Source organism: Phaenicophaeus curvirostris, chromosome 2 (assembly GCF_032191515.1).
Source record: "Phaenicophaeus curvirostris isolate KB17595 chromosome 2, BPBGC_Pcur_1.0, whole genome shotgun sequence".
Taxonomy (NCBI): domain Eukaryota; kingdom Metazoa; phylum Chordata; class Aves; order Cuculiformes; family Cuculidae; genus Phaenicophaeus; species Phaenicophaeus curvirostris.
The window spans coordinates 83,941,143-83,961,605 of record NC_091393.1 but is presented as its reverse complement, the minus strand read 5'-3'; the positions used below and the strand labels follow the sequence as shown (position 1 = coordinate 83,961,605).

Here is a 20,463-nt window from a genome sequence, read left to right as displayed (position 1 = left end):
CAGTGTATGCAGGAGCCGAGTAATAATACACCCCACAAATACTCTTCTTGCATTCTTTTCCTAAACTTTTTTCCAATGAGCATAGCCACTTCTAAACACAGTTTTCAAATTGTCAGTAAGAAAACTGCCACCAAACATAGATAAACTGGATTGTCCCAGCTTTAAATAATAAAGTTTATACATAATTTAAAATACATTCTTCAAAAGGTTTAACTGAAGCTATATATATACACATATGTATATATTCCTTTAACTTCTGAAGCACTAAGGGCAGAACCACATATAGCACTGCTTGGCAAGTTAAACAAAAGTTCTGAACTATTCAAGACAATAAAAAAGCTTAGTAAAATACCACTATGAATCATTACTTGAAAGAAAGCCAACAGCTAATTTGGAGCAGACTAATATTATCTCAAAATCCTTCACAAGTCTAAAACCATTAGGATTTTTTCCTTTTCTTGGTAATTACAGTGAAATTAATAGATATGTTCTGGGATTTAAATGAAGACTAGAGTAGTTTTCAGTATTTTTACAAGCAGAAAGTTCCTTCCTTAGAAATATTTTATTTCAAAGGTGGTTTTATTACACTTCCCAGTTGAATAGAGCAACACAAGGTCATGGCCATATCTTGTACTTCTCTGACAGAGAGGATATTAATATGACCCAAGAAATCATATCATACACACAAGAAAAGCTCGATCCCATGACACCAAAGTGAATGAAAGAGATGTAAGGATCTTTTCCCTATTCTGACACAGATGAAAAACTGCTCATAGATAATGTGACATCACTTTCTGTACCTCCTGATATTAAATTTGGTTTGTTCAATCAGTAAGAAGCAAGCAAAAAAGGGAATGTGTACTGAACATTTAAAGATTTTCAGTATTGTAGCTAAGAACCCCCAAAAGCACTACAAGAGATTAAACAGAGTATAAAACAGATTTAATAGAATCAAAAGTGTTCAGAAAAAGTTAGCAAAAGTTTATGTACTTGACTGAATGAACTAAACATCCTACAAACTGGAAATGTAACACAATTTTGCAGAAAGGTATCCCATAAACATGACAGAAAATACCGGAGAAGTGGGAGAAGAGATACATGTATGCTTTTCTAGTCTAGTACGTTAACCTACTTCTGATTTTACATTAAAAAAAAAAAAAAAGAAAACTGAACTTATTCCCAAATAGAGGGACCAAGCTTTCTGAAAGATGATCAGGATTTCTACCTGTATACCTTTTATCTGTACTGATCCATCTCATGGAGTACCATCTCATTCCTATTTTGCATTGATAGTTAAGGATTTAAGAGATGTCTTTACTCATCAGATACCCTGTGCAGAAATCTCATAGCAATCTCAGTGTAGCAAAATTAATGCTAATTTTCTCAGGTGTACTCTCCTGCATTGTGTCAGGGGTTTTGTTCTGTTTTACTGTTCAAGCACCATCGACTACTTAAAAGCATGCACATCAATTATTACTTACAAGGAGATGAAAACAACATTGAAACATGAAGAACAGAGAGGAAGGACAAGTGATTTTGAAAGGAGCTAGACACAGAAACAATTATGGCAACTTACAAAGACAGTATTCATCATTCTGCATTTTCTCCCCATCATAAGGAAAATTGAAAACTTGTAAGAAGTAGCAATACCCAAATCTTTCTAATCCCACCTCTTTAAGAGGGCTGAAAATCATCAGGTCACTGGCTATGTTTACTTTAGACTCTCACTCTATTGTTTTCTTGTTTCACATTTGAATCTTATCACAATCTACTTTTAATTTAAAGTGCATGACAACAACTACATACGGTCTGAACATTCCAACAAACTTCTGGTGCCTTGGCTGTTCTGCCAAGTGTTTTTTTCTAAATATATGTACATAAATGCTTAGTTTTAAAAGTCATCTCAAAACCACACCAATTAGTCCTTGTCAAGAATGAATACAGCTGATTCTGGTTTTCCAGTCAATTCAGTAGAAAAGAAAGACCCATGTTTTCTACCACTTCCTTCACATTATTGGCTTCTGAAGATTGAAATTCAAAGGCCCAGCAGATTGCCAGTTAAATGCTAGTTCTTCTGTTGTTCAAGGAAAGGCAAGGGATACAGGGCACACTTTCAAGCACACAGAGAACCTGGAAGCTGTAAGTGCTAGAGACTAAAGGTCAAAATACAGCCAGGCTGATACTAAGCTGCACTCAGACCAGATCAGGAATTTTCCAAGTGCCTTTTTCCTGTTACAAAACTGCTTGCTTCAAAGCAACCTGAAGTTTAGACAAATATTAATGCTTAATTAGTACAATTAAAAGCCTGCGAAAATTCCCTGGACTGCCTAATAAATGAGGGGTTTTTTAAATGCACTTAGTATTTTTCTAGGCATGTTACTTTTAATTTAGTCAGCCACTCAATTATAGGCAGTATTTTTTATTTGCATTCTTGTCTCTGCATGACAGTTCTTTGCTTACAGCTTGATGCAAGACTAATGGAAAGTGCAGTATGTTTTTTGCGTTGCTGACAATGCACAATAATGAAGCTCTTAAGGTATCACACTCAGGGATGATGTAAGGCTAAAAGCAAAAATGCGTAAAACAAGCAAAAATGAGAGCACACAGTTCAAATTATTGAATGCTATGAAAATTTGTTTCCAAGAATGAAAAAGAACCAGTTTGTCTGTTTGGGCACAGGGAGAGCTCTTCCTCCACATGTGCACAACAGAGAATCCCACATTTCAGTTCAGATTGAGAAAGATGCATGAAACTGCTACACATTCCCTTTCCTTTCCTCAACTACATTAAAATCCCCAAGTATGCCACTGCAACATGAAAGGGAGCATCTAGCTTCTGATTCCCATGTGCCTCCAGCCTTTGCATTTAGGGAAACTGTTGGATAAAGAGTTCTTATTTTAGCATGGAAAAAATGGCTTAAATGAGGATAGTGCCAGAATACACACTGTCTCCATACAAATTATCAAAATGCAGCAACTCCTGATCTACAGCAGAAGTCAAGGTATTTGCAACATCTTGAACACTGAATGAAATGATGGCAACAGCTTCTGCCTTTTAGTGGCTGAAGGCTAATAAAAAGGTTCAGAAACAACCTTAAAAAATGTGACTCCAAGGGCTTTTTTTAAAGATACCTATTTTTAATCTTCCTAGGGGAAAAGAATAAGTACCTTTTATTAATCTATAATGCAGCATAATCATAGTTACTGTACAAAAGATATTAGTGCATATTTCACATAAAAAGTAGAAACAAAAGGATCCTTTAACGCACTAAATACAGCAGAGGCTAACAATTTTCAAACAGGAAAATATTTATATAGGTGGAAAATACTTTGTTTAAAAAATATATATAGGAGTTGTTATGAACAGTTAACATTGTTGAGAGGAGAATATTTGAAAATATTCTATACACATGTATACATATAATCAGCTCTACAAGCCATGCAGAATGTACTAGATAGCAATTTTCCTCCTCCTGGAACCATGCAGGGATCTGTTTCATAACAAAGTCTTGTTATTAAGATTGGTATTTGGCAAACATTCCCTTGCTTTTTCTAAAAAACAAGAGCTTTTTATTTCTTTCTGGATCTGATTTTTATGCCAAGCAACTAGACGGAAAATAAAAAATGGGTAAGAGGCAGCTATAACGTTCTATCCTCACTTCACAGCTTTTTCATTTTCATAGATCTCCTTTTTAAAGTATTAATAAAGTGTAAGTACTGAAGTAGATCTACAATACTGTTTAAACAGTGTGTGGCACAGAAAACTCTTGAGATACAGCAGATCTCAGAATTGTGGAACCATCACATAAAAAAGAGCCAAAGCCAAAAGAGTTCAAAAGCAACCTTAAAACTAACTGAAGATATACAGTAAATCTGAAGATACTAATACTTTATCAGTTTCCTGACTGAAGTAATACGTTTTTTGCCTCACTTAGAATATGAATCGGTCTCGCAAGTGAAAAATTCAAATCCAGCAATTCAAACTAACTAAGCTTTGAGAGCTAAGATCTCCAGACTAAGCTGGTGGGAGCAAGGAACCATTTACATGTATCCCAAAATCTTTACTTTTAGCGAGACTTACAATTCTGTGAAGCTTTAAACTGGTTTTATTTTCATGTTCTAGCTTGAGATGACTGCAGGATCATGGAGAGATCATCCCACATGTCCTCTTATTGTCTTTTTACCAGACATAACTTAGATGTTTTTCAGAGAAGTTCTCTTTCCTTATCTGCTTCAGCTAAAAGTGTTAGCAGCATAGTCTTGAAATGTAAATAATGGGAGGTGATATAGAGCAGGTCTATTCCAAGAAAAGAGTACTTGTATGAATTTAATGGTTCAGTAATGCAGAACTGCAAGCACTACATGCACCAGCAGTTTGCAGCAATTTCCTTATCAGCAGTACTATCTCAGTTCTTTTTGCAGCTCCCTGGCCTCTTCTCCCCTACCTTTTGTCCCGAAGTCCATACATCTATGTTTTCTAAATTCTATCACCAAAAGGGCTGGCATGAAGGTGAACAAGGATATAGGTAGTTTTTAACTGGTGTTTTCCCATTAAAAACTTCACATATAAGTCTGAGAGAAGCAACCCAATTCCATAGCACAGACAACAGCCATGCACAGCATTGTTACCCCCATGCTTTTGACAACCCAGAGACAACTTACAGAATGATCTCTGCATATTCTTTCTCCTTTTCTCCTACTGACATGCATATCTTACTATATAAATAACAGATTTTGAAAAATACCAGGAATCATTTTAGAAGTTTTCCAGTTTTACATTTCTTTAATGTGGTGTTTAGTTCTGCTAAAATATGCAACTCTTCATTTATTTATTTTATCCTCTTTTCCTCCCACTAAACATGCTGCTGGGCAGCATAGTCCTACTCTTTCCTAGTGACTCCTAACTCAGCGCTTCCAGTTGTCAAGCATCAGCCTTCATGTTTTCACTTCTTCAGATCAACAGGCTTAGTCAGTGGTTGTTCCTCATTTCTACTGTCTACATGGTGGAGGTTACTGAAGCAGATAGCAGCAAAGGAGGGGCTGCCTTCTGGCAGCACTAAGCCCCACAGATTTCTTGAGATATGTAAGTGTATTCAGACAAAACTGGTTACTTCAACATGAACACTCCAAAGGAGCGGAGTGGAAAAAAAATCCCTTTCAATAGTACCTGAAAAGAAAACCTAATCATACCACGCTCCAAAGAAGTAAGTTTAGAAACAGTTTGTAAGAAAGCAAATTAAGTCCCTGGACAATTGCATTCTGATAGAGACAACAGCTGAAATTCCCCAGAGAGTGTTTGTATGGTCAAGATATTATGTCCACTCAAAAAAGAGGTATGAACACGTTTGAATTAATTACATCTTACTATGTACACAAAATAAGACAAAAAGCTTTCCTCAAGATGGTCCAACCTCAGAAAAATATCTACAAATCATCAGAATCATTATGACCGACATATGACCTATCTTACCTACTTTTACAATAGAATTTTTTGCCACACCATCACATTGTAAACCACTAACTCCTAAACATATTTTCTTTTATGCTACAAGCCTTTTCACCAATCTAAAAGAAATTTACCAGCTCCCTAGACATTCAAGTTATGGTGTATAGAAGACATTTCCATTTAACTTAGTTTAAGCTTCAATGTTGAACACACAACAAAATTCCAGATCCAGCCAACTTCAAGAGGATAGGACAAATGTGGCATTATTTCAAGTTGTATTCTTTATGCACTCTAATCTGCAATGATATACCAGAGCCACATTCCTTTAATATTAGGTCACTGACAAATGTTAAGCCTTGGGCTTCAAAACCTGACAAAACCTGTCATGCTGAAACAATTGGTTACCTGCCCAGAGCTGTAAGCATTAGTGATACAGCTTTCAGAGTGTTCACCCCCCTCTATCTCATCACGTTTCTCCCCTCTTTAAACTTAAAACTGTAACAACAGTTGAATGCAATTTTTAAAAACAGAAAGAAACAAAATGAAAGTTAGTTTGACTACACACTGAATTTGATTAATGTATCATATGAGATCTTGCATTTTAAACAACCCTGTTAAAACATGCACATCTTACAAAGCTGGATGATTTCCAATTAGTGTTGTTGGAAAAATATCTGGAGAAGAAGTTGTTGTGCGTATTATAGGCTCAAAATATAATAAAATTACGAGCGTGGAACAGAGCTCATATAAAAATATCACACAGTTACATGTTACTTTTTCTGTGCACAGAAAGTTAGCTGAGCATGTAGAAAATAAATATACGTTTACCACCCATTCTCTTCAGGACTGCAAAAGTAACTACCAACGAGATCATTTGCTTTTTCCTGAGTGTGTATCCATCCAGTTGCAAGGCTGCATTCAGTTGCTCCCTGTTTTTACTATCTATAATGTTTAAACACGCAGAACATTCAGAGAAAAAAGTTGTCTTTGGTTCCATGCTAATAACACAAGCAATAGTCAGATGTACGTGTTGTCCTTTAGTGCAGCCACAGCCGGTTTAAGGAGCTAAAATGCATACAAGAAGTCCAGCTTCCTCAACATGGCATGGGACCCAAGTCCTATTTACCGCAGGTTTAAGAGCTAAAAGAACATGTAACAGCAACCAGAAGCTAGGTGGCTTTCAGAAGATGGACTCTCTTGACTTGCACACTTGCACACCGCACATAGCTTCCTGCTGAGAAAATTCAGTTGCAGTAGCTACAAAGAAGTCCAGAAGCAAAACAGTAACCGCTTACAGGAGTATGTAGGGTATGCTAATGCACACAGGTGAGTTGGTAAGTACAGGTGCTTTAAAGGTCAGATTCTATCCTTTTTTAACTGATAACAATAAGACAAATGTTTATCATATGCAATTATTTATAATTTATGTAAAAATGTACACCATGGTGAGGAAGTGCAAGATGAAAAAAAGCATCTCAGCTTGAGATCCCAATCAAAGCAGTTCAAACAAAGCTCTCAGATTTGTTAAGTGCTACGGAAAACATTATTTTACCCTATCTGAAGAACTTTCCAGTGTTCTTTTTTTCTAGACTAAGAACAGAAGCACAGATTATGGATCACATTTGTTCTCTTCCTCAGGACTAGAGAATACAGGTGAAGTTTAACAGTCCTGCTGCACAAGGAGAAAAAGAGTGAAATTAGTGCACTTATATTGACAGCTTAACAACTATGACTGACTAATGCTGTTATGGCTCAACCTCCTGCATACCTTTGCATATAAAATTAAATAAAAGTTTTCATCATTACTTAACATTTAAAGAAGTATGGGGTGGTAAAACCATGTTTGACTGCAAGCAGTTCTAACAACTAAGATTTTTTTTTTCCATTTGTAAAAGGAAAAATTGGCAGCAGAAAGCTGATTTGTACTTTATTATTGCCTCTTGGACTCACTGATGTTGCCCAGGACCAGCAGGCTGTAGAAGATTTTCCTTGTGATTGTTGCTCCTTATAGCTGGGACTATCATCACTGTAACTCAAAAGCTAATGGATATAAAGAGGCAAATTTGTATGAAGTGGAGGACATAAAGCATTAAAACCTGGAACAACACAAAATTTCTCAGTCCGAGAAGTTTAGCAGATATATGTGCAGAAAAGGCATGGGGGCAACTCACTAAACCAGCTAACCTAACAAAGAAAAGCCACCCCATACACTTACAAACAGAATTGTTCAAAGTATTTTTCAGTGCATCTTTTGGAAGAAAGGTTGATTAGGCCATGCAGACGTATCAGTTTTTTCAGTGTTTTCTTAGCTATCTCTGTGTTGGTTTGTTTCACACAGTATAGGAGTACACTGTGTCTTGTAGAAGAGTTATTAAGCTTCCAAAACAAGCCTCAAGAAGAAGAAAAACCAGCCCTTTTGCCCCCAGAAAGAACTCACTAACTTCAGGAATACTCGTGCAGTCCAGCAAAACCAGTTACCTGACTTGGGTTCTTCTGGGGAAAAAAAAAATTTGGTAATTTAGTTCATATTCCATTCAGATCTTCTGCTTTTATAAGAAAATGAAAGTTACAGAAAATGTTACCCATACTGAGAACTAACAAATAATGCAATCTGCTTACCTTATCCTGGCTATATGTTGCTGCACAGGCTGATGCTGAAAATGGTCAGGCCACTGATGGTGAAGGCAAAAGGACGGGGAGGGCTGAAGACAGTGGGCAGGCTGGTATATGGGGGTGTGTTTTTGGCAAAGAGAAGGTGAATACTCAGTATGTGGCTGCATGCAGCATGAAGTCACAGGAGATGGTGCTGAGCTGCCCACCACTGAATGACATTCTTGCTTGCTATTATGGCTACTTAAAGAATGATGGTATGGACAAGGGTGGCAGCATTGCGTCAACATCTGCTGAGTTCTTTGGTTGTCTAAAGGCAGAAAGGATGGTTTGATTGTACCATTAAGTTGCAGGCAGCTATTTGGACTTGTTTTTGTTCTTGGTGTTTCCTTGGATGTGAGTTGTTGGACCGCTATGTCTCCATCATTAGCTGTAACAATACCTGGACCAGCATTTGACAAGATGCTGCCATTACCCAGAACCACAGAGTCGCTAACGTTGCTCACAGCCATGCTCCAAGTTCTCAATGGATATACAATGTTCCTGCAGAAACAAATAAAGCAAAGTTTACAGAGCTGTGGTGTTTTCAAATGCTCAGAAATAATTTTAGATTAAAATGGGTAAAAAGTTTCTCTCTAATCTTCATCTTCCACAATGTTTTGAAGGACTTCCATTTGTTCAAACAAAAGTTAAGAATGAAGTTACGTAAATGTCATGGAATTAAACCAAAACTTCAGTCAAATGAATAGACATTTGACAGTCTCTGTGTCACAGCTAACAAGAAATGGTTAAGATGCACGGGAACAAGACTGTTTTGCAAAAGACTAAGTAATAGGCACTATTTATGAAAATAGATTTTAGTATAAACTGTGTCACCATCTACACACCTTGCACTGCAATATGCCTGTTTGCTTTGAAAGCCAGCAGAAGACAGGACCACACAGTAGAGATAGTTAAATAATCATTAATGTGCTGGTTTCAGTAACCTCCTTTCCTACCTCCAACTGCCATTGAAAAAGAGGCACCTTTGGGTTTTGCTTTTTTGTTTCTTTTTTTTTTTTAAGAAATCCTGCTTAAATGCCTTATTTAAATAAATCAAGCCATTTCAGCAGACAACTGTCAAAATTGCTGAATGGTACCCTATGTCTTTAGCAAAAGCTCAAAACGAACTGTTCCGAGTACTAAAAAGGTAGAATACAACCACACATTTTCCTAAGTTTTTAAAAAAAATAATTCCAAGATTCAATTACTGCTGATCAAGCGGTTTATGCTTCTGAGTGGCACATATTCCAAAGGCAGTTAAGAAAGGTATTACGCTGTAAATAAAGAGTATTAAAGATTTTCTTTTAAAGCCTTGTCTTTTCCAAGCAAAAGGTAAATAAGTGAAAACTGTTAATACTGGAAAGATGACTGAGAAGCTTGGCTCAAAATAAAAATTTGTTTGAGTAATTCGCCACAGCCAGTTTCCCCTCATGTTAACAATAATTGTGTTTTAATAAGATATAAAAAAAAGTTGGAGATGATTATTTTGATAAATAATATGAAAGAACAAACATCACAGTCAGACAAGAATTTGTTCTCCAAGTTACATGAGTGGGGGGAGGAAGGTGGAGAAAGAAGAAAGAGAAAGAAAGAACACTAAACATGTACTATTCAGAAGAATAAATGAACACTTGCTTAAAAAACAGAATCAGTTAATTACAACTGCTTTGGCTAACTTAATATTACCTTTTTAATACTGAATTTAGTCGACAACATTAGAAGTCCAAATTGCAAGGCAATCTTGACAGACACTGAACTTTGCAGAAAGACACAACAAACAGATTAAGACAGATAAGCGAGGAAGTTTCTAACTCATTTTCTTCCCCAATACCTTTGCTAAGTTGTCAGAGAGCTAAGCCTGCCCAGCCAGCTGAGCTATTTAATTACTTGAATGCTAATTCTGAGCAGAAAGTGCTTTGCTGAGTGGAATGCTACTCCTGACAGCCCCCCCATGCAGCATCTCCCCGAGACATAGCTAAATCCTTCACTTCTGAAACAAAAATTAATCCTCTGCTATTTGTTCTAGATCATGTGCAGAGCCATATGCCCTGGGAAGTCACTTTCATTTAGATAACCACTCAGAACAGGAGAATACGCTGCTTGACAAGCATATTTTTTCCAGCCTCCAATTCCACACATTCCTGCCGGGTACCCCCTCCCCTGACCCAGTCAAGTCAGGCCCATTGAGCACAGAGTGTAAATTCAAGTGCCTGACTAAACTTCATTTCAGCCTGAAAAATACATTAGTTATGTGAAATACCACTGTCCACACTGTGAACACTCGGTTTTTCTCTTGCAGGGTAAGCACCTTCAAAGTCTGCTGAAGTGGACAGAGCAAGAGCTGAACGCTAAGGCAGAGGCAACTCCTCTGCAGTCATCTGGAAGCATTTTAGGTATTTCTGGTTGCTTATTTTCACATTCACTCACATAAGAGAGAGATGTTACATTGCATTATGATGTTACATTTCTGTTCCTAAGTTAGTTTGACACATTCATATCATCGCTTGAGACCGCTGTACACTGATCAAAGTTACAGTTCCACAGACTGCCATTATAATTGAAACGAGAGATACTGCAAATATTAGCCCTTCAAGAAGACAGACACGCCAACCTTTTGCTTTAAACTCAGGACATCTGCAGCGTGCAGCAACTGAGATAACACAACATAGTCTTTAGTTGCTGTTTCAAATCACTTTATAAAAGAAACCATGCATTTATGTGCGAGGCACACATGTGCCAGACAGAGATGCAAGCTAGCTCGCACGCATGGAATATGGCAGTCCCAGCTCAGACACACATGCCTGAGACCTTCTGTGGAAGACCAACACAGGAATTCACTTTTGTTCCAGACAGCTCAGCAGCCTCCATTTAATATGATGAAAGATAAAATGCTTTACTTTCCACAGATGTAAAATCTACCCGCATGTCTTTCAGATTAAACACAATCTTCAGAAGGACTCTTGAGAAACTAGTGAATTCAAATAGAAGCCAAAGATCATCATCATCATCAATTACACAACATTTAATTCTGCCTTTCTCCTCCTTTTGAACAGGCTGTTTATGAACTATTTCAAGCTATATAAGTTTTAACAGGTCAAGCTGATCCTTCTTTCTTCCTAAACCTTGAGAAATTATTAAGTTCTGCAGTTTTCATGGAGTCTTTTAGCAATGCAATGGAGGCATATGCTTACCTTGAAGCCCTTTAGATGTCATATTAAAGAAAGCAAGGCTATTCTGCATGCTTAAATTAGCCATCTGATTACGCATTCTATTCAACCACAACTAAGAAGGACTGAGAGTCAAACCACTTGTCTAGAATACAAGTTGGGCTGTATATTTTCTTTTGGTTTGGGAGCTTTTCTTGTTTTTAAACAAATGTACATTAGTTGATGCTACTTGGCAAGTCTAATGTTGAGTTTAGTTTCACTCATGTTTCAGGGTATTAAAAATTATGTACTATGGTACTTCATGCATGTCACACTCTGTACAAGTGACTGCAATTCCACAGACAGTAAAGCTTCATGTGCAGCTATCGCACCAAGATATGTTCTTAGATTACATTCTTATCTCTCCATTGTGTTTTGTTTCCTCTGTCACAACTGCAGTGATTGGGAACTTACTGAGGGAAGGAGTACTGGTCCTAGGAAAACAGTTAACTGAGAATCTCTCCTTTAAAGGATGCATAAATAAGCCAGTTAAAATGCAAGCAGTGTAACCACAGTGAGATTACAATAACACACGGACGTGAGGAATCAAAGAATCTGTTCATCATGAAAAAAAAATCTAAAAATAAAAATTACTGAAAATGCAGTCTGAAAATGCTGAATTCCTTCATTGCTGGAAGTTTATTTTTGCTATATTCATCAGAATACTTTAGGATTTGCTATTCTCCAACAGGGCAGGGTTTTCTGGCTGATTCCAATTTAAATCTGCAGGCTTTGAAGCGGTGGACAGGTAATCTGAATAATGAGGTTGCAGATAATACAAGTTTTAATACGGACAGCCCCTAATTAACAGAAAATTAATACAATTAGAAAAAACTTGACCTCTATAGCTGGACATATGGTATTTGAAACGTTAAGATCTATCTATTGAGAAATTGTGTCAGCCGTACTGCTAAGGAAAGAAAACTAGAACTATCTCTAACTCCTGCACATTTGATAACACTAAGTGCTAGGACAGCACTTTAGCCAAGCGGTTCAAAACAACAGCTCGGAAAAGTTCTATATCTGGAAAGTACCATGGTCTGTAGAGGCAATGTTACTTAGTGATAGTTTTATGAAGTAATCCTATTATTTGTGGAGCTAACAACGAACAACTTACCCAGCAGACATCTGCCTTGCAAGCCCTTCAGGAAATAAAGTAATGCAGTACCATAGTCAAACTATGTCAGATTTGGTGTTCCCTAACTAGCATGTTCTTTTCAGACATGGATTAAGTTCACCTGTTCCTTTGGGTGCAACTGTAAGAAATTTATCTTTTAATTTTTTTTTTTTTAAAAAGCAACCAACACACACACCCCCCACCTCAAACTTAAAGAAACACTCATTCAACAAATCCCACCTGGACTCATAAAGCCTGCAACTGAGAATGATAAAAGTGCAAATTAAAGAAGGAATGATGTAGTGGAAATTTAGTGTAACCTAGTATATTAGTATAGATAATTTATAGATCTCTAGAACACAACAGAAAACACCCAAGTGTTGAGGGTTGTTTTAATCATCTAAGAAAGGAAAAATCTCCAGACCCTGTACCTTGCACTAAGATAGAACTAAGCTGGTTACAAGACTTAACATTTTTCATTCAACATAGAGAAAACCTCATATTTCATTTAAAAGTTACCTAAAACCTTTCACCTGTAGTCTGCACTATGCCACTCAGTCAGCTGAACCAGTACAGGTTCTCTGGACCTTGCAGGCCTGTCAGCTACAAAGCATTGAGGTTCTGAGATGAACATGATATCTGAAGTAACAAAAATTTAGTGTCAAAAGTTCATCTAAACCAGTTGGAGTCTAAAAGTAGTGCATTCTTGAAATACGCAACATTTAACAATCCCAGTGCTACCTATTAATTCGCCTTCCAAATGAAATATTATAATGGACTTATAGTCCCTTAATATGCTAAAGTTTTTAATGTGGGAAATGGGTTACATGGTCTCAATCTGTAAACTCGGTTAAATCCTTTCCAGATTTCATTTGCTGTGCCAGCCAGTGCACAGCCGCTCTTAAGGAGGACTTTCTCCTCCCTCACATCACCAAAATCCTTTGCATCTTTGCTTTTTCTCAGTGCTCGCAGGAGTAACAGGTGGTGCCTGGTGTTTGATACTGCTTTTTATGGGAGATGCCTAGTTATCTATCATTGCAATGGTCTTTGGCAAGTCAAACAGCTTTTTAATGTTTTATGGTTGTTCTCCATTTTGGCTCTGCTAGACATTTTTCAAATTCTCTAGCTCTTACTCCTGTGCATTCATAGGTGGTGTTTGGTTTTCTCTCACTACCCTGATTCTTGCTTTTCCATTTCAGCTGTTAATCACTAGGCTGTCCCTGAAAAGCTTTCACTATACAAAATATAGACACTTAGTAGCCTCTCTCTCCCCTTTCCACTTCTTTTTTAGGTATTTCAGTATATTTGAAATATATATAAGTATTTTTTATTTTCAAGAAGATTCTTTAATTCTTATGAGCACATGGGTTTACCCGATATAAATGCAACTGCTTCACTTCAAGGATTTATACATTTGATTGATACATCTCCTATTTTTGAGAAGTGCCATTACAGTCAGTTCATCTTCTGCATAGTCTATGAATACCCATTTTCTCAATTAGTGTCTCCATGTTAACAAGCAGAATTTCAGCAATCTAAGTACTTTTACTACGCAGTCTTAGTTAGAAGACAACTATGAGGCACAAGAGGTTCTCAGAAGGGAAATTCCTCCTCCTCCATTTTGTAGCAAGTGTTTCAAAAGCCTGCTAGCCCTTCCATCCCTCTCCGCAGTCTGAGAGCTTGCAAAGCTTTCCTGTCCTGAACCTGAGACATCGTGAGTTCATTTCCTGTGTCACACGCTGGCTCGGGAATTGCAATTCCTGTGACAGGGAGTTTCCAGATGTCACCGAGCCAGGATCACAGCTCATGCTGCAGATGGGCACTAGTGAACCAGCACTGCCAAGCTGGCAAACGCACTGACCCACCAGCGACAGCCACGGGGGGAGTGAGCTGAGAAAGACTGCAAAGAGTAGGAAAAGAGTATTCTCCAGAACTTCAGAAATAGATTTTTCTTTGCTTTTAAGCTAAAATTACTTCTCCTGGCACAGAGAGAAAAACAACAGCAGCCCATTTACAGAAATCGTTTGCAGGGCTTCAACTAAATAAATCAATTGTAGGGCTTTAACTACAAAGTCTTTTTAAAGTCAGAATTCCTAGTGGCTATAATTAAACTATAGGCAGAAACAACAACAAGGAGCCCTGAAAATTCTCTTCCAGAAGTTTTGTACAATCCTAAGATTTTATTTTAAAAAATATAATTAAGTATATATATATATGGGAAATGGAAAAAAACTGTATTAAGAAAAGCCAAAAAAGTTTCAAATACTCAGTGTTCTGGGAAATGATACAGCTACAAACAGAAACAATTAGAACAGAACATACTACTTTAAGGAGAGAAAAAAAAAAAAAAGGCATATCATTCTGGAATGCAGGTATACCTCAGCGAAGTGTAAGAGCAAGAAAAGCCATTAAAACCCCCCAAACATGGCTTACAACGGGGACACTGTCATCTCACTAAATCTTATTTACACAACTTACTGACTTTCCATTAAGATCTGAAAGACATTTAAGGTTTTGTAACAGTAAATATTCTGATCCAAAATAACTCTAAGCCTGCTTCCACTCAGTGGGCGGGGGGAAACATATCTGTCTCTGCATGTAAAAGGAGTTACCGACATTGGAAGTTCCACAGGATTTTATTTAATCTTGCTGTGGGATTAACGCTTAACAGTATTACAGCTGTAAAGGGACACAAAAGCAATACTCTTTAGGATACGGCTATACCTACCATCATCCTGACTATATCAGTGTTACATAAGAGGTTAAACCTCTTGGCCGTCCGTTCAGAGGCAGATTTTTTGGGTTTTTTTTCCAAACCGAAAAGCTACATTTGAACATCTTTAAAGAATCCACTGCTAATAATAGCATTCCTTCTTCATATTTTAATAGAAGCACTAACAGACTCTTACAACTACTCTATATTAAATTTGTAAAACACTCCAGGAGAAAGAACTCCAGGGCACACCGAGCAGGTATGCACCAGCAGACACACCTATTTGATAAACACCGAGCACTCTTTGCATTTAGCTACAGAAAACACAGCAAAGAGGATTTACACTAGCAACCCGACGATCATTTTCTCTGAAAGCTAAACGCGCGACAACTGATTTTTCTCCCTCTTCATGTCCACATTGGTTTTCAGTCCGTCTGCCGAGCCGCGCTCTGCAGCCCGAACGCCGAACCCCACCGAGCACTTAGAGGGGAGCGTCTGTGCAAGAGATGGGGCTGGGGGGATGGCTTTCCTTTCTCAGCAGCTCTCCAGTCCAGCAGCGTCCCGTTCCAAGCTCCTCCGCGAAAAGGGAGCCTCGCTGCATTACGAAGCAGCGTTCCAGTGTAAATAAACTAAACGTACACAAGAGACTTCGTTAAACTCGCATCTCAAACGCCTCCTGGAAGCCCGAGCTGTTCCAGCTGTAACTTAAGACACACCACGGGAACGCGCGGCCGGGTTTGGAGAAATCCAACCTAAACACGCTTCTTAACACTTACCAGCCCCACGCCGGAGAAAGCACCCCCCTTCGGAGCCAAGTGTCCCCCGTTTGTGCGCCCGCTCCTCCCGCTGGCACCCGGGGCGCTTCGCCGCTGTTCCCACGGCGGCGACGAGCCGGGAGGCGCCGAGCCGGGCAAAGCAGGGCTGAGCCGAGCCGAGCCGAGCAGAGCTGAGCCGAGACGGGCCGGGCAAAGAAGGGCCGAACCGAGCCGAGCCAAGCAGGGCTGAGCCGAGCCGAGCCGAGCCAAGCCAAGCAGGGCTGAGCCTCGCCTCGGCTGCGCTGCCCGCTGCGCTCGGCGGCGAGGAGCCGCGTCGGAGGCGGTGCCGCCCCTCCCGCTGCAGGTCAGGAGCTGGCAGCGCCCCACCGGCTCCTCCCTGCAGCCGCAGGAGCCCCAGGTCCCAGCCCCCTTCGATCCGGTTTGGAGGAGGCCGATCCGGAGGCGAAAGCTATGCCGTGCGGCTGCCCCCGCGGGCGCCCTGCTCCGGCTCACGGGGAGAGAGCCGGGGGCATCGCCACCTTCCCTTCACTGTAATGGCACTTCCCTTTCGCACTAAGGAAATGGAAAGAGACGAGGAATGTGGGACGCCGAAAACGGCACCCAGGGTCGTTTGGAGTGGTATTCAAACTCACTTCAGCCCTCATTAGTTTCTGGAAGTAGGTCTGGTCCCTCACCTCAAGCGTTTACTTCATCCCTTGGTTGTCAGGCATTTCTTAAACGTTGTCTCTGCGTGGCTGCAAACCTCTGACACCTCTCCAAGGACGAAGAATTATTCAGAAAAACAGTGCTTTCCCGTCCACTGATTTTAACATCTTTGTACCTAAAATGTCTTTTCTTGAGCCTTCCTTCACACCTGAGCACTTCAGGATCCGCTAGTCCAAAATGAACACCTCCACATACTCCTGAGGTACATTTTTAAAAAAGGCTTCATAAATACAAACTGAATCATTACAGACAATTAATGCAAAAAGCTGAAAGCTGCGTGAGCAGAGAAGATAGCCTGGGTCACTTACAAGCAAATATGAAAACCTGGAGATTGCCAAAACTGGGGCTATTTAAACACACAGGTCTAGGACCTCAAGAATAAAGCAGCAGGTCATGTTTAGCAAGAGCTCAGTACAGAATCATAGAATTGCCAGGTTGGAAAAGACCCACTGGATCGAGTCCAGCCATTCCTATCCGTCACTGAGCTGTGTCCCTGAGCACCTCGTCTACCAATCTTTTAAATACCTCCAGGGAAGGTGACTCAACCACCTCCCTGGGCAGCCTCTGCCAGTGCCTAATGACCCTTTCTGTGAAAAATTTCTTTCTGATACCTAGTCTGAACCTCCCCTGGTGCAGCTTGAAGCCATTGCCCCTTGTCCTGTGCCCTGTCACTTGGGAGAAGAAGACAGTTCCTTCCTCTCTACAACCTCCTTTCAGGCAGTTGTAGAGAGCAATGAGGTCTCCCCTCAGCCTCCTCTTCTCCAGGCTAAACAACCCCAGCTCTCTCAGCCATTCCTCGTAAGGCCTCATAAGGCCTGTTCTCCAGCCCCCTCACCAGCTTCATTGCTCTTCTCTGGACTCGCTCCAGAGCCTCAACATAACACAGTATTCGAGGTGCGGTCTCACCAGTGCCGAGTACATAGAATCATAGAATCACTAGGTTGGAAGGTGGGAAACATTGTACTGACTTGATTTGCAGGGCTGTACTAAGAGGAACTTTAAGAAGTACTACTATGGGCAATGCCACAAGCTGGTCTCAACCTGCTCGGCCAGGGTATGCTCTAACTAGCTACAGCACCTCGCATGCTCATGAGCCGTGTGTTTTGGGAGGCGACTCCTGAATTTTCCTCAGCTCAGATACACAACTCAGAATTGGCATCTTCCTTGGGCAGTTCTTAAAACTGCCACTCCAAAGCAGGTCTCATTCTACCTGGGACTGGCTTTTCAGAAGAGCTTATCAAAGGAAACACTGGGACTCAGTTTCCCTCATTATGACCTTAGAATTACGCATCCTAAATCTAGTCCAAGCTTTTGTGAACTAGCAGTTCTTCCTGGTAGTTGGATCTGGTCTTTAACAGGTGGAGAGAGACTGTTGCTTTCCCACTTCTAAGGGGAAACTTTTTTTAAAAAATAAACCAGTGTTCCTTGCCTTCCTCACTTAGCTTCAACAGGAAAATCTCACTGGCATCAGCTGCAATCTCAACCTCCCACACACCATCATCCTATCTATCATCATTTTTCTAATCTCAATGGATTCTCTAACAAAAAGCTATCTATCCAATGTGGAGACATTCAGTGCTGAAGATCCAGCTCAGTTCTTCTATAAGAAACACAGATACATCTATTCAACAAAGTAGGAATATAACAAACCAGATAACTTAAAACCATAATCCAAAATGCAAGTAGGACTACAACGTGGTATTCACTTTATGAATATGAGACACATAAAATATGCCCAGAAGTATCACAAAGAATAATCTCAAAGCTACTTTTCCATATTCACAAAACCCTATGTATTTTTTAAAAACCTATCTACTAATAGAAGTATTTCTTAAATATGTAAATATTACCATATACAGTTCACTGCAAATATATATAATTTGCATTTGCTAACCACCTCAAAGAGTGCCAAACGACACATTATTTTTGCTCCTTGCTTTGATACCTAGGAGGAAAAGTACTATAAAAATCTAAAGGATGGCAATTTATTAAAGCTCTTAGAGAATATATACTGCACAAAATAGTGTTACTAAATCTTAGCACATCAGGTCACTGCAAATACTTTGTTCCTAAGGACAATAGTAAAATGAAGGTATAATGTGTGTTCAAAGGTTATGCCTAATAAAATTATTCTGGTGCAAACTGGATTTAAATACTGTATCATATCCTTGAATTACAGACTTGTAAATTATTGCCTTTGTAGTATCTGAAAAGTGAACTCAACACTTCCCCCCATGCTACGCCCTACAGTCTTTATTGTCCAGTGCCCCCCTGGCACACCCCTGGTTTTGACATCTCCATCATATGCCCTTCGGCATCCTGTTCTGCAGTATATTCAACTCTTAATGTTTCTGCTTGCGCCACTGTTCACCTCCAGTGGCATCAGACAAATACTGACTTCTTCATCTAAAAGTGATCAGGAAATACAGCTAAGCTGTGCAGCCTGTGGAGTGCAGGTACAGGAAAACTGGGGGAGAGTGGAAAAGGATGGACGAATTTAGACTGATTCAAGGCAGATCAGGGATGTCAAATGTGATCTCTTAAAGCCTTGAGAAGATGAGTAACATTGCTCTATCCACCACCTGGAAATATATGCAGAGAATCTGCAGGACATCTGCACTTAATTTAGCCTTGGTACTAAGTCAATGTGATCTTCCATCCACCAGTTCCACCTACCTATAGACCTATCAATATGCTTTACAAGCAACAGAATTTCTATTGTAAATAAAATGAACTCTCAAAGCTTCATAAGGCATTAAAGAGAAAATGAACAGAATAAAATGTAACTACTATGCTATCTTAAAAATTAATTATTATTTTAAGATTTCACAGGTTACTTCAAAATTTATGATTTGAACACCACATCCTTGAAGGCAGACATGATGTTGTGGGCAAACAAAAATACCTGCATGTCCTGATCACAGAAAAATCCTTTAAACTTAGAAAAATGGGCAAACTGTCTCTTATTTTAACTTTTTAAACTAAAATTTTAAAACATCATTTTTCATAGAATGCTTAACTAATAAAATCAAGTAGTAGTAGCAAAAATACTAATGCAGTTCTCAATTCTATATACAACACTTAAGAAAAAAAAATACTGTCATGCTGCTAACCGTATTAGAGATTAAAATAAATTATATTTAGTATAACATGCAAGACAAGCATAAAAAATTGAAGATTGCATTTGTATTTATAGAGTACAGCTGACATACAACATGAATTCCGTACACAGCAAATGTACTCTGGAAGTACTTTATTATAGCTACATTGAATTTTTATTACAATTCCTATCCACCTACAGAATTTCCTGACTGGTGGTGTTTTTTTGGCCACAATATTCTCTATTGTGTCTTAGATGCTATAGCACAGTACTTCCACAGTACTGGCATTAATAAATGCCACTTAAAACAAACAATGCAGTGGGGGAAATATGGTAGGGAGCCAATCATTTATTTATTAAGTTTCATACTAAAGGATATTTTCATGCAACATTTGAGGTAACAATGAGATAGCGGCAGCTTCTTTAATTATTCAGAGGCACACAGGGCACATACTGGGTTCTTCCAGATTGTAGCAATACAAGAAACATGCCAGGAGCACAGTATTGAGAACATTAATTGGATTGAGTCAGCTTGATCTATTGGGGATTACTAGGACTGGACTGCCACTGACTTTGTTGCACCTGACAATTTTGCAGAGATACCTGGGTGCCGACATGGTGCTTCCAAGTGCTCTTAGATCCAGAAATAGGAGGCAAAGACACAAACTAACATATCAGAGACTGTAGCCACATAGATGTGAGTCATCTGCTCCTAGATCTAAACTAAGTCTGAAAACAGAATGGCTGTG

General features: G+C 39.1%; 1 protein-coding gene across 3 annotated transcripts in view; it reads right to left on the bottom strand.

Annotated features, from left to right (window-relative positions):
- The window catches only part of DISP1 (dispatched RND transporter family member 1), a 104,123-nt gene that overhangs the window by 25,374 nt on the left and 58,286 nt on the right, over positions 1-20,463 (bottom strand). The window contains exons 1-2 of one of the 3 annotated variants that reach the window (XM_069852712.1): positions 15,910-16,071; positions 8,065-8,598 (exon numbers count right to left, since the gene is read on the bottom strand). In XM_069852712.1, coding sequence (XP_069708813.1) covers positions 8,065-8,567 — 503 coding nt within the window. In that variant the 5' untranslated portion in view covers positions 8,568-8,598; positions 15,910-16,071. Of the gene's footprint in view, positions 1-6,997; positions 7,144-8,064; positions 8,599-15,909; positions 16,072-20,463 lie in introns of those variants that run through there. The other 2 variants (XM_069852711.1, XM_069852713.1) reach the window with 2 other exon arrangements.